Here is a 26,216-nt window from a genome sequence, read left to right as displayed (position 1 = left end):
GATTATATATATAAACATTTCGAATTGGCCCGCTGGAAGAAAAACTTCAAACTCAAATTTAATAAGCATTGCTTTCACATTTCACATTTCACTCTCACTCCGACTCCGACTTCGACTCCAACTCCGACTCTCTCGCTGCCCTCGTAAGCCACATATGTGGCTAGGGTTTATGACTTTCGCATCTCCACATTTATAAGCAATGCAAATACATAAATAAAAGGCAGCGAGACATGAATACAATTGATTTTGCTTATTTTTCTTTATCGGCAACCCCTAATTGGGCAGCAAAGCAGCCTTAAGGGATATCTAATAGTCGCATAACTGGGGGCTTAGTTAAGCAAATTCTGTATAGTCATACAAAATTCTAAATATTATTACAAGAATAATTTTCAAACAAAATTCTTAGCTGACACCTACTGTAGGGTATTTAAAAGTCGTATTGCACAAGTAATTTACATCGAAATAATATTACTTATGTTGGCGATTCTTAAAATTCTTTTTAATTCTGAGGGAATTCTTCATTGAACATTGTAGTCCGCTGTATACAGCCAACTGATATATGTATTTGACAGGGTATCCAATAGTCACATTTTAAATTATATCAAAGGACAACCAACCGCAAACGTTTTTACGATTTAATATACCTATTCAAAAATATAAAAAATATGTTTTCCCAAAATTTTGCACCAAGTTCAAGTACAATTTTTAGGGTATCTTTAGACGTATACATAATATATATGTATAAAATCGAATTAGTGGACTATATAATAATTCAGAGAGCAATGCTAATGAGGCGAGCTACTTAGCAGACCCTAAAAGTAAATTCAAGAACCTACGACTATTATATACCCTGCAATAGGTATCTAACAGTCGCCTATTCTCCAACTATTCTCGTTTCATTTCAATTGATGCTGACTACAAAAGCTCACCCGCTGAGAGAGCGCTAATCGCTTATCGTTTACGATCTGTAGCTGAGTCTGGGCTATAGCTTCAGAGCATTCGGTTCGCATCGGGTGATACCAGATATAAGGTTTTATATTTCATGAATTTTTTTTTATTACTGTTTTATTTTTTTTTTTTTGGAGGGTTGATTGAATCAGACGCCCAACCACAGAGACAAACGGCGGGGGTTAAAAGGCAAATCAACGCAGTCGATTGATTTTGCTGGCAAACACTTGGACTAGGGGGAGGCTGATCTATAGATATACATATGCAAATTCAAGATATTATAAACATTTACACTTTCCAGCAGCCACACACCACAAATTGATATAGATATATAGAGCGCAACAAGGTTACGCTTAAATATTGTTTGACAATATTTCCGTATCAATAGAGCTGGTAGCTGTATGGGTCTATATAACGAGTACTTTGATACCCTATAACTGGTTACCTGTAAACATATTTAGTATTATTTTTATTATTATATATATTAAATTATATATATTATATATATTTTTATATTTTATTAAACAAAAGTTTTTTAAAGAAATTTGAAAAAAGTGTTTTTAAAAATCTCAAAAATATCTTCAGTACGATAATAAACTGTCAGATTACATTAAGAAATCAATTCTAAAAATATATATATGAAAAATATATAAAAATTTTGATTCCAATTTTTCAGCAAATCAAAAATTTCACACATAGCAGTAAAAAAAAAAAAAAAAATTAAATGAATTTAAATTTAAAATTTCAATTCCTTCAAAAATTGTACAAACTACTCTATTCTACTCAGTAACTCTCTACTCTTTATGAAAACTTTTCTGCATTTTCCCATCAAATTTCACCTTGATAACCCTGGCTATACACATATGTGTTTCTTAAATGATACTTTTGAATTTGTCTGTGATCCAAGTGCAAGCACCGCCTGGCAAATCTAATAAAGAATTTTGTGCTCTGCACACACACTGTCAAGTCGACGGCTTGGAAATTGATGTCACTGACACAGTCACACACACAAACAATGCTGAATTGGAATTAGCTTTTGAAGACGCGACTCGACTTCCATTCGCTTTGAAGGCGAGGCACTCATCTACTCAACTGCTCAGCTACAACTTGGAGCAGATTTCCACAGATAATACAAATCCAGCGCTTAGCTTAGTTTAGTATGGCTACGTTTACGGTTACGATAATATCGTCGTCGTCGTCGTCGTGTTAAAGACGAACTACGCCTATACGGCAGCTATAAGTCGCTGATCTAATCTACAATTTGTGGTGTGAAACAATTTAAATCAGTGAAAAATCTGTGGCTCGCTAAAGTGCTAATTCCCTAATTTAAAAGTAAATTTATGCTCGGTATATACTATATATTCTATATAGTATGTGCATACATAGAGAGTGATATTCGTATAGCATATATATTATGATTCAAGCACAACATAATCAAGATAAAGTTCAAGTGATAAGCAGCGCAAAAATTTAAATATGCTAAGTGAATTGTGGCGTCGACAATAAACACACAAGTGAACATGCGAGCATCATACATACTGTACACGAATATATAGTCTATATACTGCATATACATATCTACCCACCTACATATGTACATTACATGCATTAAATAATAGAACACGTTGAGCACACCTACACACACTCATACTCACACTAACGCGTGCTCGGCTCTTGAAAATCAAAATAATAATAGAAAGAATGAGCATGGGCATGGGAATGCAAAAAGTTGGACAGAGATAGAGAATGAGCGAGATAGAGCGTGAGCGACACAGCGATAACAAGAGAAAGAGCTCAAAGCGACTAGCGCCTAGAACTCTACTAGATTATAGTTGATGTAGTAAACATATCTGGAAAATTTAGAAAACAAAATACAGCTGTTATCTACGACGAGCTAAACATTAAATACCCTGGAATTTATGCAATATATAATAAGACGGAAAATGAAACTAATAATAATGGGAATGAAAAGTGTTGAGGGTAATGACAATAGAAAGACAGAGGAATGGGAAGTGGAAGAAAAATATAAGAGAACATGAGAGAGAGAGAGAGAGAAAGAGAGAAAGAAGGGCGGTACAAGAAAACGAGAAAGAAAGGCTAATATTATAGTGGGGAAGAGCGAATATGACAGCAATATCTAGAGAGACAGTGAGAGAGGAGAAAATGAGTGAGAAAAAAAGAGTGAAAGCCAGAGATAGCAAAGAAAATGATAGCGATATGAAGAGAGAGACAAATTAAGAAATACAGAGAGAGATGGAAAATAAAAAGAAGAGGAAAGAGATATAGGGAGATATAGAGATAGATAGAGAAACAGAGAAAGCGACATCGAGAATCAGAGTGGAACAAAGAGAAAGATAGACAATGAAGAAGATATACAGATAAAGTAAGGAGCAAGAGAGACAGATAAAGTTAAAGAGTCATAAACTGAGAAAGAAAAGAGAGCAAAGATAAAAAGAGAGAGAGAGAGAGACAGATATTTAAATTAAGCAAAAGGATTTCAGTCATATATTGTAATAAAGATAGATGGAATTAGATATTCGTACTACTTGAATTGCCTCACTAATTACTTGAACAACTGTGATATAAAGCGAATTTCTAAGAAATGCCCATGAAAAATGCAACTATATAAAACATATATAATTTAATACACAGTTATAAAGATGTTTTCAATTAAATGCTTCTTTATTTTCAAACAATTAAATGAATTTGCAAAAATGAAAGTAAACAAAAGTCTGTCGAATACTAAGCCACAAGCCAAACAATGATAAGGCAAGAAAACAAAACTTATCAAGAGCATTATCACAGATGAAACTATGTATACACATATAAATGGGTGAATGTGTGTGCGTGTGTGTGCTTACATACGATCAGCTACAACTCTTATCACTGCTCTGCTACAGCTTCATCAATTTTTGTTCTACAATTGTCATAGTTAACCCAAAAAAAAAAAAAAAAAAAAATGGAGACTGAGATTTTGTTTCATTGAAATTTATTTATCTTCATATCTTTCGCTCAGCAAAAATGATTGAAGATTCTGGCATGAGGTGAAAAGCCCAATAAAAGATAATCTTTTAATAACCAGCGACGCACAAGCGGCCAGGCAGCTTGATAGACGCTGTGCCAACAAGACCCAGCCAAACTGTCAACAAAGTGTGTTCGCTCAGTCGGATAGACAGCGAGTGTCTCCTGGGCGCAGTCAGAGTGAAGAACTTAAGTTAAGATCACACGTAATTTGGGCACAACATGCCATTCGATCCGCAAATGGTGATGCGTGCGGTTGCTCTACAGCATCAACTAACGGCAGAGCGCAACGATTGCAGTCACTAAACCAAAAACACAAAAAAAAAAAAAAAAAAACAAAAAAACTAAATAAAATAAAATAAAAAAACCCTAAGTCAAGCCCAAGAGCAAGTCGGAGCTAATTGCTCGTGAAAGTTTTTTATTTTGACAATTAAGAATTATTGTGCATATCAATTATTGGGGCTCTGTGTGTGTGGGTGTGTGCCTCAGCCGGAAGAATCCAATGTGCTACTAAAAAAAAAAGAAAACAGACATAAAAAAACAAAATCGAGACATACTAAAGTATTCAAAATAAAATGGTGCAAGGCGAGGCGCCCGTGGAGGGACGGGTCACAGCTCGCAGCGATGAGCAGCCGGAGGAGGCAACAGCTGCTGCAGCGGAAGCCCCCGAGGAGCTCCACAAGCTGCTCAACAATGGCAATGCCCACGAGACGACGGACAACAAGAGCAACAAAGGCGCCCAGGCACGCATCAAGGCCAAGTTAAAACGCGAAAAGTCCGAACAGGATCGCCTCATGACCGAGGAGATCAACAAGCTGCTCAACGATATGCCGCTGGAGAAGAATGTGACATGTGGCTTTTGGCTCTTTCGCGGCACTTTCTTTCAGCGGTAAGGCAGAGTGAGCCACGACCAGCATCTAAATCCTAATCGAACACAAATAATTCCCAGCTTCGCCAATCAAACTGCCTACGTCTTGCTCTATGGCATCGTCGGCTGCATTTTCTCAATGACGTACGCCTACTTTAATGGCACCATAACCACGATTGAGAAACGCTTCAAGATACCCTCGAAGAACACGGGCATTATATCGGTGGGCAACGATATTAGCCAAACCTTGGTCTCCGCCGTGCTGGCCTACTATGCGGGCAAGGGTCATAGGCCGCGTTGGATAGGATTTGGTAAGATCTACAAATGATGCCAGCAACATCTTCTATCTCATTGCTGACATTTCCCCCAGGTCTATTGACTATCGTTCTCTTCTGTCTGATGACCACCTCGCCGCATTTTCTTTACGGTCCGGGCGAGGATGCTCTGGCCTTGACCAAGGAGTTTGGCGCTCTGCCCGACGAGAATGCCACCATGGAGGCCATTGAAGAGCAGCGATCGAAGACCTTGTGTCGCCTCTCGGGAGGTGGAGCCGAGTGCGAAGTGGGCGAGGGAAATTTCGCACCACAAGTTTTGCTGTTTGTCGCCCAGTTCATATCTGGCATAGGTGGCTCCCTCTACTACACTCTGGGCGTTTCCTATATGGACGATAATACCAAAAAATCCAAGACTCCAGCTTTGCTCAGTAAGTTCTTAAGCGATTTTTCTTATAATAATGACGTGCGCTCCTAGTGGATAGTGCGCAGATCACATCTCTTATGGCTTTACGACTCCAATAAAAGAATGGGCGTCGTGTTGGTCTGCGAGATAAGTGAGGAGATTACTCCTCAGTAAACAGCCAGAAGTACTGCTTCCGTTTCTTATCACTCATTTAGTTATAGCTCGAATGATAGAGCAGAATGAATTATCTTCTTGAGACTTTTCAGGTTTTTAATGTAAGACATGCTATAATTTTGAGAAAACGTAAAAGAAGTTAGGGATATTCCCTTTAAAATTAATGTATGTGTGGAAATGAAAGATCCTTTCAATACCTATAAACTTCAAAAAAAAAGAATCGAGAAAGATTATGAAAAATACTTAATTATTCTAGTTCGAATATTTTAAAAGAAATATTTAAATACTGAACTATTTTAAGCATTTCTAGAAAGGAAATCATTATATCATTATTACGAAAACTTCTGATAATTTTATACAACTAAACTACTTAGAGACAGTACAGAAAAGAAGACTTTAAACTCCAGTTTTGTTTACCCCATTTTACCATCTGAAAAGAGACAGTCCAAACACATACATATATACCCCATTTGACGCTCTGAGCAGCGTATTTAAATTTCACTCACCCATCTCAGTTTTATGATTGTTTTCGCTTGTTCTTTTTTTTTTGCAGGTCTCTCGTACTTTTTGCGAATGCTGGGACCAGCTATTGGCTATGCTCTGGCATCCTTTTGTCTGCGCCTGTATATCGCACCGCAACTGCATCCGGTTATCAACAACAAGGATCCACGCTGGCTGGGCGCTTGGTGGTTGGGCTGGTTAGTCATGGGCGGTCTGTTATCATGCTCGGGCATCTTTTTGTCGATGTTTCCCAAGGAGCTGCCCCGCGCCGCCGCCAGACGCATGGTGGAGGAAAAACGACGACGCGAACGTCATTCGCTCAAGCAAAAGGAGAGCACAGAGAAGGAGAAGCTCACAGCAGATCTGGAAGCGAGAGCTGAGCAATCGGCAGCAGAGCAAAAGGCTTCGTTCAAGGATATGCTGGTCACGTTCCGGCGTCTGACCACCAACAAGACGTACATGTGCAACACGCTCTCGAACATCTTCTATCTGATTGGGTATACGCCGTTCTGGATATTTACGCCCAAGTACATCGAGGTGCAGTACAAACAGTCGGCAGCCACCTCCAGCATGGTCACGGGCACTGTGGCCCTAGCCTTTTCCGCCATAGGCGTGCTGCTCTCCGGTTTCATCATATCCCGCTATAAGCCCAAGGCTCGCTACATGGCCGCATGGAATGTGATCTGTGCCGTTCTGGTTGTCGCTGGCGTTGTGACCTATGCATTCATTGGTTGTCCGGATAACGAGCGCTCGGTCATTGTGAATATTCACAATAGCGCTGTGAATGACAGTGTCACCTGCAATTCGGCCTGTTCCTGTGACTATGTCCGCTACTCTCCCGTCTGTGGCGAGAATAGCATGACCTATATATCCGCCTGCCATGCCGGCTGCAAGATGGAGCATGTACGCCCCGATGGCAAAAAGGTACTTCGAAATGGAGTCTGACTATATCTGTGTCTATAGTTTCTAATGTTTTCTGTAGGTCTTCTATGACTGCTCCTGCATACCGGGCACAAGAAATAGCACCTTCAATCGCTTAACTCCACTGGATTTGGCCAATGAGGCGAACAGCAGAGATCTAACGGGTAAAGCGCTGGAAACTGCCTTATCCATAGAATACTTGGAGGTAAGTTTTGTATACTAAAAAGTACGAGGGAGATTTGTTTTCTCAATGGATCTAGAGTACTTTCCGATATTCAAGAAACAAATAAATATTATTTGGCATTCCTAGTCAATCAATCAATCATTACCAGATAAGGAGCTCTATAAATGCATTCCCTCATTTGTTCTCTTTTTCTCAGCAACTCGCCGCTGGTCAGGCCACGCCAGGCGCATGTCCTGTCAACTGTTGGACGCAGTTCGTCGCGTTTCTCTCAGTGATGTGCTTTCTGAAATTCATTGGCGCTGCGGGCAGAGCATCCAATTTCCTAGTATCGGTTCGATGTGTGCCAGAAAAGGATAAGACGGCGGCCATGGGCTTTGGCATGATGCTATGCTCGATGTTTGCCTTTATACCGGGGCCCATATTCTTTGGCTGGATCTTTGATCGCATGTGCCTGGTGTGGGGTAAAACGTGCACGAACAAGGGCAACTGTTGGCTCTACGATCCAGAGTCCATGAGGTGCGTTCTATACATACTATATGATTATTGATTGATCTCTTAATAATCGCATTCGATTTAGGTACACGCTCAACTTTACGGCAGCTGTTTTCATTAGCCTGGGCGCTATCTTCGACTTTGGTGTCTGGTATTATGTGAAAGATCTTAAGATATTCGACGAGGAGGTCAAGGAAGTCGAAATGCAAATAGTGCAGCACGAGGAGGAGGTCAATGCTGAAAAGAATACCGAAATATAAGTTACTAGAATAATTTATAAAAAAAAAAAAAAACTAAACATATATATCTATATATATTTGTAAGATAATGTTATCTTTAAGCTAAAGATTGTGAGTGATTTTGGTGCCTATATATGCGAGATTTTAATGATGCGAGTCTGTCGGTATAATAAACTATTATGACGCCTAAGATCGTGTGATAAATGCAACCGTCAAGGCTCTTATTTCACTATACTAAGACATACGTACAGTGGTCACACGTTAAGCTAAACCGCTAAGAAATTCCAAAGAATTCTGTATGAAAATCAATAAATTTACTTAGTGATAATTTAAAATATTATCTATTTATATGCAAACTTTAGGTATTAATAGAGACCTTGCAAAGCGACATCTTTAGCGAGTAGCTACTGTATTTATCATCTTTATTTAAATAATCTACATAAAAGTCGGGCAGACAGTGCATAAAGCATATGTACAGAAGCCTAGACAACTTATCTTAAAATTAAGTTTTCGCGTGGGATTACGTTAATTACAAGACTTTATAGCTATTATCTATATAGATATAGACAGTGGTTACATTTTGTGCATAATTATAGTTGCACTTTATGAACTTTAGTAATTGCCAAAGTTCAGTTTGGCTCTGTAGTTCGACAATGGCAGATGAGGCGAATGAAGTGACTGAATTCCTGAAAGCTCCCAATGACAAAAAGGATGCGAAACGGGAGCTACCCACCTCAGATACACAATGTGGCTTTGGTATATTCAAAGGACCACGCATTCAACGGTATTTTCATAAGGAAAACATTTCTCTTTCAAGTTTTCATGTAATTCTCATTATAGCTGGGCCACGGAGCACATGTTTATGGTGCTGTTCGGCATCGCCGGCTGCTTTATAGGCATGGCATTTTCCTATTTCAATGGCACGATTACAACGCTGGAGAAACGCTATAAGATACCCACTAAGACATCGGGCATCATAACGGTGGGCAACGATATAAGCACAACGTTGAGTTGCGCCTTCTTAGGGTACTACGCGGGTCGCGGACATCGACCGAAATATGTTGCTCTAGGTAAATCCCTCATTCCCTGTTTTTCTCTCTCTTCCAATCTTCCTTTATATGTCATTCTCTTTCTCTTCAGTCTCCCTATCCATCGCAGTGTGTTTTCTTTTCTCTCTTTCTCCATGATTCTCTCTCCACCTTCCTCTTTCACTCTATATCTCTATGTTTTTGTACACTTTCTTCTCCATGATTCCTTTTCTTCTAACTTTCTATTTCTATTCCAAGGGCTTCTCATCTTGGCGATCTTCTGCCTGCTGATGGCATCTCCCCATTTCATCTACGGCGCTGGCGAGGATGCTATAAAGCTCACCCATGAATATTTGAATACAAGTGTTTTTAATGCCACCCAGGAGGATCCCACACTCTGTCAATCCCGATTGCCCGACTGTGTGCAGACAGCGAGTCAATGGGCGCCCATAATTTTGTTGTTCGTGGCGCAATTTATATCTGGAATCGGATGTTCACTCTTCTACACACTGGGTCTATCCTATATGGACGACAATTCAACCAAGTCCAAGTCACCGGCGATGCTTAGTAAGTTTCCGAATCTATTCCTCTTAAGCCTCTCTTCATTGTTTTCTCTCTTTCACAGGCTGGTCTGCTTTTCTGCGCATGTTGGGTCCAGCGTTTGGCTACTCCTTGGCATCCGTTTGCCTACGTTTCTACATAGATCCGCAGCTGAAGCCGCTTATCAGCAATGAAGATTCGCGTTGGTTGGGTGCCTGGTGGCTGGGCTGGATTATATTGACGATCATAATGCTGATCTCTGCCTTTTTTCTATACTTGTTTCCCAAAGAGCTGCCCAGTGCTCAGGCTCGACGATTGAAAGAAAATGGAGTCGACACTGGGGTTCACTCAGTGACAGAGTTATCCCTCGCCGATATGATGCAATCCGTCAAACGATTGGCCAACAACAAAGTATATGTCTATAACAACATTGCCTCCATTCTCTACTTCTTCGGCTATACGCCCTATTGGATATTTACGCCCAAATATATTGAGACCCAATATCAACAATCGGCTAGCACAGCCACCATGGCAACGGGTACAGTCGCTCTGGCCTTCTCGGCAGCCGGTGTCTTGCTCTCCGGCTATGTAATCTCCAAATACAAACCCAGTGCCCGGGCAATGGCCGCTTGGAATGGCATTGTTGATATATCTACGGTAATAGGCATCTTGTGCTATGTGCTCATCGGCTGTGCTGACAGCGATAAGGCGACATCCATGTCGCCAATCATACCTGACAGCTGCACCGCCTCCTGTCACTGTGAATATGTGCACTACGCGCCCATCTGCAGTCCAGATAATGTTACCTATATATCTGCCTGTCATGCCGGCTGCAACAGTAAACTGAAGGATGAACTGGGTCGACTCATCTACACAGGCTGTAAGTGCATTGGCACATTGGATATCGCAAATGTTACAGAGGTAAGTCTACCAGTGCTAATTATACACTCCCTATGTTATGCTTAGATATATGTAGATGTAATACTAGACTTATACTAACATACTTCCAATTTTAAATTCTAAATTGCTTACTATAAACCTTCAAAGTACACTCTTAACTTTAACTTGGGTTTACACTCTGCATTGCCAAAAAATCTTATTGTCTTTCCTCTGCTCTCTTCCGTAGTACCAATATGCACGACAAGGACCCTGTCCGGTGGATTGCTATAAACAGTTTCTCATTTTCCTAGGCGTTATGTGTTTGCTGAAATTCATAGGCGCCTCCGGTAGAACAGCTAACCTATTGTTGGCCTTGCGCTGTGTGTCATCTGAGGACAAGAGCTTTGCCCTGGGTCTGGGCAATGTAATCGCCTCCATAGTCAGCTTTATACCCAGTCCCATTTTATTTGGCTGGATTTTGGATAGCTATTGCGTGGTCTGGGGCAAAACGTGCGGTAGCAGAGGCAATTGCTGGCTCTATGATACCAAATCCTTACGGTAAGACCAAAAAACTATTCACTCATATTTACAGCTACATAAATTCTTCTTCTATGTAGCTATACTATAAATCTTTTGGCAGCTGCGTTTATATTTGCTGGCAGTTTTTGGAACATTGGCGTCTGGTATCATGCCAAAGATTTACAAATATTCGACACAGAGCCAGAAGAGGCAAAACACAAAAAGAACTCACAAACATTTGAATTAAACGAATTGTCACCTAGCGAAGTAAAATAAAAATAATATTTGATATCTAAATATTAAAAAGCTTAAGCAAATATTAACTATAACATACACAAATACAAAGTCGGAGGTTAGCCGAGTGATTTGCGATTTTTCGGCTTATCAAATTTGCCCGAGATAAACAGAGTAGCACGCGAGTTTCAAAAAGGTGTTAAAGGGCGACTTTTATAATCTATGGAGTGAACTACATAAAACATTATGTAATTATAGCCGTTATCTATCTAGAACGGTACAAGGTTAAGATCAGTATATCACTTATGTGAATATAAATGTAATGCACCCATTCGATGCAACAATAAACCCAGTCCATCCGAATGTCTGTTTGTTTGGCAATTTAGCTCTCTGTCTACCAATCTCACTATCTCTGTCTATCTGTCCTTTCATCTCCATCATTCCACATCAGTCTTTCCATCTCTTTGTTGCCCATCGCTCAGTCTCTTCACCTCTCTTTCTATTCATCCAATATGATCCTGTCCGTCTGTCTATTCATCTCTCTAAATCTCCATTTCTCTCCGTCTATTAAGGAGTCCGACTGTTACTCCGGTTTTTTAGATCTCTATATTTTTACATATATCCTTACTTATCTTACTCTATACAGTTTAAATACACTTCTGACTACTACAAATGTCAAATGTAAAATGTCGTTTAGCTATTTATACACACCCGCTTACCAGCCAAACTAGATGGCTATACATTATCTACCTAAAAGAAAAAGCATCTCATCTCTCATCAAAGTTGCTGGCTCATCCTCTCAAAAATTTGATATCTCGCGTGAATGCAAATGATAATGTCATTATTATACTATATTTTCGTTGACTTAACGGGGTATATATACAAGATATGGCAAAAGTTTTATTGTTGTTAAAACAATAATTGTTAGTTGATCTTTATGGATGCACAATTTGTCAACTGTTGGCCTAGATATAATGGTCTGGCAATAGTTAGCAATTAGTCGGGCTACAAGTTTTGATGGAGTCGGTTCAACAATGAGTCTCGAAAAGAAACCAGATCAAGCAGAGGAGGACCCTTTTCTCGAGAGTGCTAAGCAGAACAATGGCAAGGTACGGAAGGAAAAACCTCACAAGGATATCAGATGTGGATTTTGGATATTCAAAGGATCGCTCCTACAGCGGTATGGCTATGGATAAGCTAAGCTAGGCTAGCTATAAACTGAAGATTTACTTAATTTACAGCATGGCAACGGAAAAGTCGTTTGTCTTAATCTATGGCATCGGTGGCTGTCTCTTATCCATGTCCTTGGCCTATTTCAATGCCATTGTGACGACATTGGAGAAACGCTATAAGATCCCAACACAGACATCTGGCTTGATTATAGTTGGTAACGATGTCAGCATGATGATCACATCTGTGCTGGCTGGCTACTACATACACAAGGGACACCGTGCACGCTGGATAGCATTAGGTAAGTAGGACATCAACTGAACTCATTAATAGTCCGTCAATTTCGTATACTTGGCCTCTCAGGATTCTTTACGATATTCATTTTCTGCGTGCTCACCTGCTCCTTGCACTTTGCCTATGGCGCTGGCGAGGATGCCCTAAAGCTCACACGTGAATTTGGGGATTTCGAAAGTGTTGCTGAGTACACGGCGAATGCACACAAGGAGCACAAGTTATGCATGTCCGAGGAATCGGGATGTCAACAGAGCGATGGCACTTGGGTGCCGCCAATTGTTTTGTTCGTGGGCCAGTTTATTGCAGGCATTGGCATATCCTTGTTCTGGATTGTGGGCGTCGCTTATATGGATGACAATACAGAGAAGGCGAATACGCCAGCGTTGTTGAGTGAGTTAAGAGATAAGATAAGAGACCTATCATAAGGTATCATATCTCTTACATAAGATTATCTAACAAACATTCATTCTTCTCGTATCTCTCAGGCATTTCGGCTTTTCTGCGCATGCTAGGTCCAGCCCTTGGTTACTCCTTGGCGTCCGTCTGTCTGCGTTGGTATATTGAGCCGCATTTGGAGCCACTGATCAAGCCTGGTGATCCTCGTTGGCTGGGCGCCTGGTGGACTGGATGGGTCGTTCTAGCTGTCGTCACATTTATAATCTCCTTCTTCATGTTCATGTTTCCCAAGGAGCTGCCCAGCTCGAATGCAAGGCGTCTTCAACTAGAAGAAGCTGGCATCCAGAATCCCAAGCAGCACAAGGAGCTCTCCATGACCGACATGATGCGTTCGATCAAACGCCTGATGGTCAACAAAGTATTCATGTACAACTCCTTCGCCTCCACATTCTACTTCTTCGGCTACTTGGCCTATTGGATCTATACGCCCAAGTACATTGAGACCCAATATAGAACCTCCGCATCCATGGCCAGCATGGCGACCGGCACTATAGCTCTGGCCTTCTCTGCGGCGGGCGTACTGCTCTCTGGCTATGTTGTGTCCAAGTACAAGCCCAGTGGCAAAGCCATGGCTGCCTGGAATGGCTTCGTGGACTTCATGACTGTCGCAGGCGTTTTATGCTATGTTGTGATTGGCTGCAAAGGCAGCGACAATTTGAGCTCCATGGCAACAGTCAGTGGCAGCTGTGGGGTCTCCTGTCACTGCGAGTATGTGCACTACGCGCCCATCTGCAGTCCCGATAATGTCACCTATATATCCGCCTGCCATGCTGGCTGCACGGGCACGGCAAAGGATCAATTCGAACGCACCTTGTACACAGGCTGTGAGTGCATTGATCCAAAGAATACAACAACTGGAGTCGAGGTAAATTATTTGATTAGATTATTGGACCTGATCTATGATAATAATACTCATAATATTCACAGTTGCAGTATGCAGTGGATGGCGCCTGTCCCGTGGACTGCACCAACCAGTTCCTCATCTTCCTCGTTGTAATGTGCATACTCAAGCTCGTTGGTGCCAGCAGCAAGTCCACAAATCTGCTGATAGCCCTGCGCTGCATACAGCCGGAGGACAAGAGCTTTGCTCTGGGTCTGAGCGGCTTGATCAGTTCTCTGTTTGCCTTTGTGCCCAGTCCCGTCTTCTTCGGCTGGCTTCTGGACAAATATTGCCTGGTGTGGGGCAAGACGTGCAGCAACAAAGGCAACTGCTGGCTCTACGACACGGAGTCCTTAAGGTAAGCTGATGTTTTGCTCATCCAATTTGTAGCTTACTTAAATTTAATTCTATTTGCACTTCAGATACGCCTTCAACTTGACTGCAGCGTTCTTCATATTCCTTGGCGGTCTTCTGAATATTGGCGTTTACCGCAATGCCTCAGATTTGCACATATTCGATGAGGAGCCAAATGAAACGGATCAAGCTGATAGTAAAGTCGATAGCTTTAACTTGGAAACCAAAGCCAAAGAGACGGAAGCAACAAGAGATGTAGAAAAGTCTTAAGAATAATCTAATATTAATAAACTCTGTGAGTGATTAAAACAAATATTAAATGTTAAAATTATAGAAAAGATTAATTTACAAAATCATAATTAGCTTGTGAAATAGTTAACGAAAAATTAAAAATATAAATATAAATAGAGAAAAAAACTACACAGCCTGTCTCTCCGTCTGCCTCTCTGCCTAAGAAAAGCAAGAGATGAAGAAGAACTACAGAAGATCGTTTAGATTGTCTATATATATGAAGAAGTATTCAGAGTATTCAGAGAGTGTTCCCATTGGTCAATTGAAGCTCGACTGCAACGACGCCAGCCTCAACGTTTGAGCGCTTCTCAGGCTTTGAGTGAAAGTCGCCCTATATAAAGGGCAGCAGCTGCAACACTTTTTCAGTAGCCCAGGCCCGGTGGGGGTCAGACGTGCAGTGCAGTTAACTGAAGTGAAGGACTTGGAGGAAGGACATTAAGGGCTTGGAGGAAATAGTTGAAGCAAGTTGTTTGAAGAAAGGAAATACTTGGAAGAAATACAATGAAGAAATACTCAGAGGAAATACTCTGAGGAAAAACATAAACTTAACAAAACCTTTACCTCCTGATTTCCCGTTTTCAATAGATTCAGAATATAAGAACAGAAAAAATAACTTAATAATAAAGTATATTTGACAAGTGCGAGAATATCGTATAATCATTTGCGACGATTTGGCAGAGATTGAAAGAAGTTTCAGTTTTTCATTGCTGTTCCAACAATCTAAAAATAAAAGCAAATATTTATTAGATTACTTTCATAATAGTGGCTCAACTAAATGATAACTCAGTGTGTGTGTGTCTGAGGTAAACAAAAAGAGATAAGCGAAATATATCAGAGCTCATGCTGAGCTACTTAAAAAAGTCAAAGAGGCAAAGCTCTTGTCAAGCAGCTTTAAATAAAGTCAATGAAAGTGATGAAATTAGATTTTGACATGGGTTTAACCTAAGCACGAAATAGATTTAGATATAGTTGGCTAATTAGCTTAGTATGTTTATATGCTGCATCTGTTTATGTATATGATCTTATCGCGTGTCAGCTTAGTTAGGCTGCAACATTCATAAATTGCATCTGCGTAATCAGAAAGGCCGTTTTTATTGATGCCCAGAGATAATGGAAATCTCATTTTAATTGATAACTAAGAGAAAATCTAGATCAGTTCCACAGGGCGCTTGAATGGAGAGAGTTCAGCAAGATGAGCGTCGATGCAAAGGATTCAAGTGAAGTGGCTCCATTTCTAAAAGATGTTAACAAGCTAACGGCCATCGATCAGAAGGAGCAGGAGTTAGAGGACGCCAGGCGGGAGCAGGAGCTAAGCGAAAATCTAGATGATGGCAAGGATATAACCTGCGGCTTTTGGATATTCAAAGGACCTACGCTGCAGAGGTAGAGCCGAGTGAATATTTACCCAAAGAAGTATTTATATATACGAATGTTTCGCAGTTTCGCCACAGAGACAATGTATGTGACCATCTATGGCATCGCTGGGTGCTTCATGGCCATGTGCTTTGCCTATTTCAATGGCACAATTACCACACTGGAGAAGCGCTACAAGATACCCACAAAGACGTTGGGCATCATTTCGGTGGGCAACGATATGAGCACCATGTTTGCCTCGGCCTTGACTGGCTATTATCTGCGCAAAGTGCATCGACCGCGTTGGATGGGTTTGGGTAAATATATATAAAATATATATAATAAAAAAATTATGTAAAGAACTTCTCAAATTAAAGTAAATCCCACTTCCAGGTCTGTTTACAATCGTCATATTTTGTTTGCTAAACTGCTCGCTGCACTTCATCTATGGCGCTGGCGAGGATGCTTTGAAACTAACGCGTGATCATGGAGCTTATCAGAACTTGAGTGGACATTTAACTAGTTCACAGAGAGATCAGAAGCTGTGCATGAATGAGACATCGAGTTGCATACAGGAGGATAGTGTTTGGGTGCCACAAATGATTCTCTTTCTAGCTCAATTCATTTTGGGCATTGGTCAGGCGCTATTTCTAGTCGTGGGCCTGGCCTACATGGATGACAACACCACCAAGTCCAAGACGCCAGCAATGCTTAGTAAAGCCGGAACATAATTCATAGATCATTTGCATTATTTAACTATCTGACTTACTTTCCAGGCTTCTCCACTTTTCTACGCATGCTGGGTCCTGCCATAGGCTACTCCTTGGCCTCGCTTTGCCTGCGCTGGTATATAGAGCCGACAGCGGAGCCATTGATCAAGCCCGAAGATCCTCGTTGGCTGGGCGCCTGGTGGCTAGGCTGGCTCATCCTGGCCGCCATGACAGCCCTAATTGCCTTTGTTATGACACTATTTCCCAAAGAGCTGCCCAGCTCGAAGGCCAGACGCTTGAAATACCGAAAGGCTGGCGAACCAAATACAACTATGGAAATGGACTTCTCACTGGGCAACATGTGGTACTCGATTAAACTGCTGGCAACCAACAAGGTCTATGTGTACAATACGATTGCCTCCATACTCTACTTTTTTGGCTACATGGTCTACTGGATATTCACGCCCAAGTACATTGAGACCCAATATCAGCAATCGGCCTCGATGGCCACCATGGCCACGGGTACCGTAGCTCTGGGCTTCTCTGCAGCGGGCGTGCTGCTCTCTGGGTTTGTTGTGTCCAAGTACAAGCCCAGTGCCAGAGCCTTGGCTGCCTGGAACGCTACGGTGGACTTCTTGACAGTGGCTGGCATTTTGGGTTTTGTTGCCATTGGCTGCAAAGGCAGCGATGAACTGAGTTCCATGGCAACAGTGGGTGGTAGCTGCAGCGTCTCCTGTCACTGTGAATATGTGCACTACGCGCCTATCTGCAGTCCCGATAATGTCACCTATATATCCGCCTGCCATGCTGGGTGCACGGCCAAAGCAAAGGATCAACTGGAGCGCACTCTATACACGGGCTGTGACTGCATTAATCCAACAAATTTAACAACTGGAGTTGAAGTAAATTGGACATTAATTCGATTATTGCATCAGATCTACAAACTCATAGTTTATATTCACAGTTGCAGTATGCTGTGGATGGCGCCTGTCATGTGGACTGCTTCAATCAGTTTCTCCTTTTCTTGGGCGTCATGTGTTTCCTGAAGCTCGTCGGTGCCAGCAGCAAGTCAACGAATCTGCTCATAGCATTGCGGTGCATACCGCCGGAGGACAAGAGTTTTGCCCTGGGCTTGGGCAGCATGGTGGCTTCGCTATTCGGCTTCATACCCAGTCCCATTTTCTATGGCTGGCTGATAGATAAATATTGCTTGGTGTGGGGCAAGACGTGCAGCAACAAAGGCAACTGCTGGCTCTATGACACCATATCCTTGAGGTGGGTGCATGCTGATGCCTTTCACAACATATTTGCCATATTAATCTTCACTTCGATGTATTTTCAGATACGCCTTAAATCTGGCGGCTGGCACTTGCATATTGCTGGGTGGTTTTATGAACATTGTGGTCTGGTATCATGCCAAGAATCTCAAAATCTTTGACGACGATAAAGCCAAGAGCTTGGAGGATATCACACTAAAAGACTTGGGCAGCACGCTACAGCTGCAAAAGCTTGATGAGAATATCTAAAAATATCTAATATGTACTGTTATCTGACGTAATTTGCCACAATAAAGACTCCCAGATTATATCCAGTCTGGCGCTTATCTTCAAAGACATATAAACTTGACAGCTATATGGATTGTAAGCTGCTCTCTATTTACGAGTGAGGGTCGAGGGATAAGCGCCTACTATAAGTCAGTTCAATAAGGGCAGCCACTCATCGGGCAGTGGCGGCTCTAGTATAGCCGTCGTATTGTTCTCCTCGATTTCATTGGCATCGCACAGACACCACAAGGCATCGAAGAGCAGCAATTGGAGCAAACCTGCGCCAGCTGTGCACTCTTCAAATGTTATTGGCGGTAAATCATTTTGAGCCTGAGCGCAATAGACATTCAATCTTTCGTTACTCAAACGAGCCAAGCATATGGCCTGCCCTTTATGCTCTTCAACTTTCCACATGGCTAACAGGACATCAGGCAATGGTTTCATGTACTCCTTTAACAAAGCAGCTGCAGTAACATTTTGTGTGTAGTTGTTTTCTTGAGTTCGTTCCAGTTGTTGCTTGTAGCTGTTTTCCGTAAATCTCTCATGTTGCAGCTGATATAGGCAACGCGCAGATTTTGCACAAAAATTGTTTTCCAATATATTGTGTACTTGGCAACTATCCAAGACAATCGGGGGCAACTTTTTCCTAGTTACTCTTCTAAGCTCTTGCAGAGCTTGCAGAAGCAATTGCTGTTTGGGCGCGACAATGGCTACATAATTCTCTAAGCCATTATCTTCGATTTCCAGCATGATATTTGATAAAGCTTTGCCCATTTCATCATTTCGAATAAGCTGTAATATTTAATATAATTGTTTAAAAGACAAATTCTTTAGATAAGGCGTTGGCTTACAGGCATTCTCAGTCGATCCACAGTCAAGTTCTTATCCCTCAGCATGGCCAAGCTTCGAGCGTAGCACAGACGCTGCTCCTCGGCATTGGTACGCGTTACAAACACAACAAACATCTACAAAAATGTTGCTCAAATGTTTATAAATATATTCAACTATACTGTTCAGTTAAGTACCTTATGCACATACGGTTCCTTACGCACCCAAAACTCATTTAAGTTCAGGGTATATGTCTTGCTTCGGTCAATGCGATGCAGCACTCCGGGATGATAGTACTCCAAACCCATATTATCATATGTTTTATGTACGCGTCGCAAACGCCATTGCACCTTCTTTGAATACGCCGTGTACTCATCATCTGTCATGCATTCAATATTGGCAAAATCATCCGGTTGGACACAGATGCCAAATTTGGAAATTGGTGGTCGGCCGGGTCGCACATAGCCCTGGGCCTGTGCCTCGGCTTTCTCGTGTCGTGCTGCCACTAGGCGCTCGAGTAGCTCCTGCTTTGAGCCTTTTGTACTTACGGCACGACCGTATAGGTCACGTACCAAATCTCGTATATTAAATTCGGAAACTGGCAGCTCCATTGCACAATTTGCATGCCAAATATTTACCGCAATCAAATGCTGAAGCGCGAAATTTAGAGATGAGTCGATATAAGGCAGTGCTCTAAATTGTCCAGTGAACAGTGCTGCAAAGTGTTGATTTATGAAACATCTAGCAATCGATGTATCGATACGATAGAAACGGACATTTCAATTTTGCTTTCATCTCAGTTACTTTTGTATCTTTGTATATTTGTTATTCGATCTAAAATAAGGTTCCAAATTAAAACACCTTAATGGAATAGGGAAAACCACAAACTTTCAATGGAGGAGAGTAGTTGCGACAAATGGAGGGACAGAAACAAAGTAAAACCACCACCCAGACCGAGCTGCTTTCAGCCATTGGAAGGAAATTGTCCAGAATGCAAGCCTCCCGAAGAAATTCCAACACAGGAGGGACAAACTGTGAAAGAGGAAAACATTGTGAAAGAGGAAAACATTGTGAAAGATGAAAACATTGTGAAAGCAATTCTCAAGCCAGAGCCTCCAACAAGACGTGTTATAGATCCAAGCCGTCTATGTGCATCGTCATCCCTTTCTCCCAAACGAGAAAAATGCTGCAATCTACGTGAGGCCGGAGAAGCTGAACATAAAGATAATTTTTGTTCAGCAAAATGCAGCCCACTGAAACCAGCTATGCTTCACTTAGAAGAGGTATGTCTTTGTAGGCATTTACTTTCTATGTGTTAAATTTCGTAATTTTTCTTCAATAGTGGACGAAGCGTCCTCGGCCGAAACCTACATATAAGAATTGTGTTTACCTCAATAATGAACTTTTGGCTGGACGTGCATTTCCTATGAAGTTTCGGATACGTCGAAATGTGCGCAATTGTGGTGTGTGTGGTAGGGCAATGTATTTACGTGACTCAATTACGGATAGTTCAAATATAATCTTGATTTCGAACTGCTGCGACGTCCAGGTGTATCCAAGTTCGTATATTGAAAATTGGCATCGTGTACCCATTCTTTCAATAACACGCAAAGACTCTATGCATAAGAAGGTAATTAACGAAATCTGTGTGCTTGAACCCAAAAAACTTCCGCCACCGCCGCCACCTCCACCACCACCGCCACCACCTCCACCCGAAAAGAAAAAGCCAAAGAAAGGAAAGAAATAAATTTGCGAAATTCCTTTTTTATAATATGTGTCAAAATGAGCGCCATGGGCAAAATAACAAATATATTTCGATTTTTGTAAATATCCGATTATCTCAGATCGATTGGCTTCTAATCGATGATTATTCTATTAACGTATTTTTAAACACCTTCAATGAAATGCAGTGGATTAGTTCTGGTTTTTCAATTTGCATTTAATTAATTTAAATTCAGTCGCATAAGCATACTTAGCGTTAACCTAATAACTAAAATGTATAATTCAGCTTAATATGAAAAACAGCGCTGCCAATTCACAATATATGTACGTAGAAAAGGGGGAACTTAACACATGATGATCGAAAAGTTTTCCTTGTATAATTTCTTGACATTAGAATTCGTTATCGAGAATGTGTTCCTGTGTGTGTGTGTATATGTGTGTGCATTTTATAATTACAGTTACAAATACTTGAATATTGTTAATATTGTTGTTGTTGTTGTTGCTACAATACGTAAATACGACTTAGAGCTAAATCATGATTTTTATTCCTGCAATTCTCTCACAAAATGTTCATTGTTAATTGTTGTTGTTGGAGTTTTGCTGGCATTATTAAACTTTAGAATTTGTTTTTGGAAAACTATGGATAGCACTCGCTAATTTGTTGTTTGCGCAAGGCGTTGTATTGCAGTTGAATCGATTTTTGAGTGACATCGAAGTTCACAACTATATATATACATATGTATATATATATATATATATATATATATATATATATATATATATATATATATATATATATATATATATATATATATATATTTAAACATATTTTAGATTATAGCTACATATGCACTTGAAATATTGATTTAAAAATTAGCTACAAATTGTTAGACTACATTATATGTATATGCACATATATAATATAGGTATAATATAAGCGTCTACTTATACTGTCGAGTGGCGAGTCACTAAATTTTTAAAATGAAAATCTTCTCTTTCTTGTGCTAATGCGGAGGGAAAGGGATTTGGATGGGAATGAGGATGGGACATTGTGAATGAGGGAAGGCCTATGTTTTTACAATCACGGGAAAAAAGTCTTTGAGTAGTGTGGTGCGACGCTTTTCTGCTATATCCATTTGATTCTCGAGCACAGCACGATCCGTTGTCTCCGCTCGCTCGATTTTCCATGACAGATTCTCAATTTCAGCCTCCAGTTGCGCCTACAAAAATGAAGATTATATTAATTAGAATTATAGGTAAAAATATATGTTTATTTAATTATACAATATATATAATATTAACTATGATAGCCATACTTAAAGAGACAACTATATAAACTGATTTTTGAATTGCCTCTTACCTGCTGGTATTCGAACAGATTTTTGCGGGATCCCGGTTCCATATAGTAGGCATATGGATACGTATATTGCAGGGTATATCGACATTTGGCTAGCAGCGCGGCTGCATTGAACAGGTATTGCCAATCGATCCAGGTGCCGCTGCCATTCATCACCTTCGTATTGATCCGCTGACGCAGTCGATCGATTGTCTGTTGCTCGAGCTTGAGAGACTTGGAATGGTTCTCCCAGCGCTCGTAGTAGTGCAAATACTTTTTGAGTGCCTCGCGCGCCTGCACATGCACCGATTCGTTGGCTATATTGGGATTATCCTTGTAGCGCGAGCATTCGTAATACTCTGAGCCGTGCGTCTTCCAATCCCCCAGGCACATCCAGCAGAAGTCGTGCTTGCAGTTGAAGCACTGCATGTGATTGCAGCCGCCGTTCTTCTCGATGCAGATGTGACACTTGGGACAGTCTTTGGTATGGGCGCTAATGTAGTTGGCTGTTTCGCTGTCATCGGCGCACTTCGTCAGCCACTTCCTGATGATCTGACAGTCTGTGGGCGCATGGTAGTCCATGCCACACTTGAAGCAGAAGCCCGTATGGCACACCTTGCAGATGGCACGCTTCGCACAGATCTCCGATGATTGCACAATGATTTGGCAATTGGGGCCGGGACAGAAACGCAGCTGCGGATGCGATTTCACGTAGTCCTTGAAAGCAAACTGCTGGTACTTGTCCCGCATCACTGGCCGTGTGACCAGAGTCAGTACCAAATCTTCGGGCACCCGGACATTACACTGCTGTGCCATGCAGCCAATCTGTATGGAGATGCCCTGAAAGATTTGCGTCTCAAAGTAAATGGTCCAGCAATCCTTGCAAAACGAGTGTCCACACGCCAAGCTATAGAACTTGTCATTCGGCTGCGTGCTCGCACACACCGGACACATCCGTCGCTGTGGCTGTGACTGTTGCTGTTGCTGAGGATTGCTGCTGGCAGCTGTTGTTAGCGATGAAGTTGATGAAGATGCTGTTGATGTCCTATAGCCGCTGCTGCTGCTCAAGCGCAGTTGGGCGGCCGCAGCAGCACTCGTCGAGGCCGCGTCCACGGCTGTGGTGGGTGGCTTGATTCTCGCCGACACGAGCAACGCATTCGCATCCTGCCGATACTTCTCCACCACAGCCGCATTGTTCCACTGGTGCTCGAGCAGCAGCACTTTGGCCAATGAAGGCGTTATTTGTAGTATTGTGTTCAATTTCTCCACAAGCTCATTTAGCAGCTTCTCAATGTCCTCGACGGTTAGGCACTCGTATTCGAAATATTCGGGATCGGCGCGCTTCGGGTCAAGTCTCTCGACATCGCAGTCTTCGCCTAAAAGTAGACGATAGTTATTGATCAATATAATAACAAAGTAGAGTCTGATATATTTATTGCAGTAGTCAGATTTATTTATATAAAAATCGATTTGATCGATGTATTCGTTTCATTTGGTTTATAGGGTATTTTTGCCTATATGGCAAATTTTACCTAGTTCGAACACCCTTATTTTCTGTTTCTGCTATTTTGACTCGGGTCTTCCACATAATCTACGAAAGGACTAACCAGGTGCAATCGCTAAATGATTCATTTCCCTTTTCTACCTGCTCTATTCACATGTTTACAATGAACAAAAATTACCAAACAAAAACGAAATAAAAATCCAATTCATGATGATGTATAATGGAATTTATTGCCATTTTAACGACGGCTTGGAAAAAGGGAAGACAAAAAATATTGAAGGCCGAATATTACGTCGTTGGCTTACAAATTAGATTTACCTATGACGTCACAACCAGCTCAGTGTAGGCGTGTGTAGGATAGAGGAGAGAGGGAGATGAAGCAGCAGCTGAAAGGCAGGTCAAAAGCAGCTAAAATTGTTGACGGAAGAAACTGCACGACGCGTCGCGACGTCAGACAGCGAACACTTGAGCACGCATCTCGCTGCGGAGAGGAAGAGCAGCAGCAGAAGCAGCAACAACAGTAACAATATCAACAGCAGGTAAAAGGCATACCAGTAGAAAGAATACAAAGTAAAGGTGGCAATAATACAGATAATAAACAGTACATGAAACCAAAGTTGAGCTAAGGCGACTAACAGATACCCAGTATATGCATATTAAAAGCACTTAAACTTGCATAACACGTACGATACAAATTTTGTTATCGATAACTTGATGTGCAGCTGATCTGCTGCACTTTAGAGATAAGAGCGAAATTACAGAACTGCTATTTTGAGCTTGGCACAAATCTAGCACTGGTGCAATATACCCTTGATCCCATAAGTATTGGGTATAATTAGTAACAACAGAGATTTAATAGAGCGCTGGCCCCGTAGTTCTTGGCACTGGCCAAGCTTTACGTATATACGACCATTTCAAGTTCAATTTCAATTTCATAATTTAAGTTTCATGGTCAGAAAGCAAACGTAACGAACCGAGCACAACAAGAAATATTAAACACAATCAAATTATATTGTAAACGAGCGAAGAAGCCGCAACGGGCGAACAAGAAAACAACGAATAGGGGGAAAAGAGTTCAAGTGTAAAAGGCAGAGAACAGGGCAGGTAAAGGCGAATGTCAAGAGCCAAGCAACGTGCATGCGATTTTATGGAAGATTAAATGCAAATGCTAGGCACGACATATAATTGTGTTTGTGTATGTGCGCGTGTGTGTGTGTTTGACTTAAAGGTGAATAACCAAAGCAAAACGTATGCAAATAGTAACCACAAACACACACACACAGTGACGTAGTAGTGACCATGTCCAATAAGAATATTAAAAGGCTTTAATTGTGTTTGTGCTTTAAATCGATTGCGTGTGTGTAATCGATAAACTGCACAAAGCGTCCTTGGACTCTGCTCTCTTTCTGCCCCCCGCATCCTTCAAAAAACTTACCTGTATTATAGTAATCATAATCGTCGTCAAATTCCCCATCGTTGTCCGATTCCAATTCCATTTCAATGTCCGAGTCCATTGCAACTCTGTCAGAAGGTGGCAGTTGCTGAGTCGGTGGTGGGGAAGGAGGTGTGCCAGGCAGCCTTGCCTCTGCGTGTGTGTTTGTGCGTTTCTCGCTTGGTTGCCCGTTTGTCCGTTGCCTTGCCTGCCGACGACTATTGAAGGGCGAGTAAAGCAAAATCGTAAAAATACTTCTTTACAAGGCTACTGCACGAGCGAGGGGGTTGGCGGGGATTTCTTTTGTTGTTGTTGTTATTGTTATTGCTGTTGCTATATTTGTAACAGTTGCTATTGTTGGTGGTGGCGTTGCTGCTGCTGCTGGTGGTAGTGGTGGTGGAAGATTTAGTTATTGTTGTTGTTGTTGGTGCCGTGGGGTACGTTGCAATTGTTGTAACGCCGCTGTCGCACTCCCCATTTACATCGCTGCCTGGAAGAACTTTAGCCTAGCGGGGTGGCAACGTCGCTGCCAATAGATCCCGTTTTATTTTCGTTTCTCACACACACATATTCACGCGCAAGCACACACATGCAGAGCTGTTGGTGCTGCTACTGCTGGTGCATTCAATGCTGTGCATTTGATTTTGCTTTTTTTGCTATTATAAATAGACACTAACGACGCACTCAGGTTAATTCTTTCTCACTTAGCTGTTGTATTGTGTACGAGCTACGCAATCAGAATGCAATTATTTTTACTAGCAGCATTCAATTCCTTTGTCTTTTGATTTTTCGCAGCGCCTGCCTGCCTTTGTATTCGCACTCGCGCACTAGCTGCGTTGCTCGCCCCTCTCTTTCACTCTTTCTGTGATTACCCCCTGCTTTTATTAATACACTCACTGGCACAGAGCAACACCCACACGACGCTGCAGGCACACACAACACGGTCACTAGCAAGAGTACATTCCACAGTTTATGTCAATATCAAATAGCGCAGTTTGATTTATAAGCTATTGCACTTTCTACGTTTATTAATAATAACTTATAAGAACGGAGAAAAACGCTCTGCGACGCAGAACTACAAATTACGCAGTGTGACCACAGTCAATATACTAAAAA

At 41.5% G+C, this 26,216-nt stretch overlaps 7 protein-coding genes and 1 long non-coding RNA gene across 10 annotated transcripts; 5 read left to right on the top strand and 3 right to left on the bottom strand.

Moving 5' to 3' along the window:
- Positions 1-2,102: 2,102 nt before the first annotated feature.
- On the top strand, positions 2,103-8,361 carry LOC6578524 (solute carrier organic anion transporter family member 74D). 3 transcript variants are annotated; one of them, XM_015163197.3, is made up of 8 exons: positions 2,103-2,280; positions 3,965-4,858; positions 4,919-5,148; positions 5,208-5,540; positions 6,243-7,114; positions 7,173-7,316; positions 7,492-7,811; positions 7,873-8,361. In XM_015163197.3, the coding sequence occupies exons 2-8, from the start codon at positions 4,545-4,547 to the stop codon at positions 8,045-8,047; spliced, it is 2,388 nt and encodes a 795-aa protein (XP_015018683.1). In that variant the 5' UTR covers positions 2,103-2,280; positions 3,965-4,544; the 3' UTR covers positions 8,048-8,361. The 3 variants fall into 3 exon arrangements, with proteins under 3 accessions (XP_015018683.1, XP_002004434.1, XP_043866921.1); XM_002004398.4 differs by having other exon boundaries at positions 2,103-2,488; XM_044010986.1 differs by having other exon boundaries at positions 2,106-2,214.
- On the bottom strand, positions 7,200-7,522 carry LOC122757736. Its single transcript, XR_006357865.1, has 2 exons — positions 7,441-7,522; positions 7,200-7,375 (listed from the first exon to the last, which is right to left on the bottom strand). It is a non-coding gene; the product is annotated as an uncharacterized LOC122757736 (long non-coding RNA).
- Positions 8,362-8,667: 306 nt separating the features above from the next.
- On the top strand, positions 8,668-11,289 carry LOC6578523 (solute carrier organic anion transporter family member 74D). Its single transcript, XM_002004397.4, has 6 exons — positions 8,668-8,810; positions 8,867-9,096; positions 9,313-9,621; positions 9,680-10,515; positions 10,721-11,031; positions 11,091-11,289. The coding sequence occupies exons 1-6, from the start codon at positions 8,680-8,682 to the stop codon at positions 11,266-11,268; spliced, it is 1,995 nt and encodes a 664-aa protein (XP_002004433.3). The 5' UTR covers positions 8,668-8,679; the 3' UTR covers positions 11,269-11,289.
- Positions 11,290-12,209: 920 nt separating this feature from the next.
- LOC6578522 (solute carrier organic anion transporter family member 74D) lies at positions 12,210-14,724 on the top strand. The gene is made up of 6 exons (XM_002004396.4): positions 12,210-12,406; positions 12,468-12,697; positions 12,760-13,080; positions 13,176-14,011; positions 14,074-14,384; positions 14,449-14,724. The coding sequence occupies exons 1-6, from the start codon at positions 12,261-12,263 to the stop codon at positions 14,648-14,650; spliced, it is 2,046 nt and encodes a 681-aa protein (XP_002004432.1). The 5' UTR covers positions 12,210-12,260; the 3' UTR covers positions 14,651-14,724.
- A 1,074-nt stretch (positions 14,725-15,798) lies between these two features.
- On the top strand, positions 15,799-18,347 carry LOC6578521 (solute carrier organic anion transporter family member 74D). Its single transcript, XM_002004395.4, has 6 exons — positions 15,799-16,054; positions 16,112-16,341; positions 16,418-16,738; positions 16,801-17,636; positions 17,699-18,009; positions 18,077-18,347. The coding sequence occupies exons 1-6, from the start codon at positions 15,864-15,866 to the stop codon at positions 18,258-18,260; spliced, it is 2,073 nt and encodes a 690-aa protein (XP_002004431.1). The 5' UTR covers positions 15,799-15,863; the 3' UTR covers positions 18,261-18,347.
- Positions 17,632-19,792, bottom strand: LOC6578520. The gene is made up of 3 exons (XM_002004394.4): positions 19,304-19,792; positions 19,130-19,243; positions 17,632-19,070 (listed from the first exon to the last, which is right to left on the bottom strand). Exons 1-3 carry the CDS (start codon positions 19,715-19,717, stop codon positions 18,429-18,431), a joined length of 1,170 nt encoding a protein of 389 aa, XP_002004430.1. The 5' UTR covers positions 19,718-19,792; the 3' UTR covers positions 17,632-18,428.
- A 96-nt stretch (positions 19,793-19,888) lies between these two features.
- LOC6578519 lies at positions 19,889-20,936 on the top strand. The gene is made up of 2 exons (XM_002004393.4): positions 19,889-20,389; positions 20,449-20,936. The coding sequence occupies exons 1-2, from the start codon at positions 20,000-20,002 to the stop codon at positions 20,851-20,853; spliced, it is 795 nt and encodes a 264-aa protein (XP_002004429.2). The 5' UTR covers positions 19,889-19,999; the 3' UTR covers positions 20,854-20,936.
- A 708-nt stretch (positions 20,937-21,644) lies between these two features.
- LOC6578518 (potential E3 ubiquitin-protein ligase ariadne-2) lies at positions 21,645-26,207 on the bottom strand. Its single transcript, XM_032730157.2, has 3 exons — positions 25,104-26,207; positions 22,189-23,540; positions 21,645-22,048 (listed from the first exon to the last, which is right to left on the bottom strand). The coding sequence occupies exons 1-3, from the start codon at positions 25,180-25,182 to the stop codon at positions 21,896-21,898; spliced, it is 1,584 nt and encodes a 527-aa protein (XP_032586048.1). The 5' UTR covers positions 25,183-26,207; the 3' UTR covers positions 21,645-21,895.
- Between the last annotated feature and the right edge of the window lie 9 nt (positions 26,208-26,216).

Source organism: Drosophila mojavensis, unplaced genomic scaffold (genome assembly GCF_018153725.1).
Source record: "Drosophila mojavensis isolate 15081-1352.22 unplaced genomic scaffold, ASM1815372v1 contig_80, whole genome shotgun sequence".
NCBI classification, from domain to species: domain Eukaryota; kingdom Metazoa; phylum Arthropoda; class Insecta; order Diptera; family Drosophilidae; genus Drosophila; species Drosophila mojavensis.
This window is presented reverse-complemented; position numbering and strand designations above follow the sequence as displayed.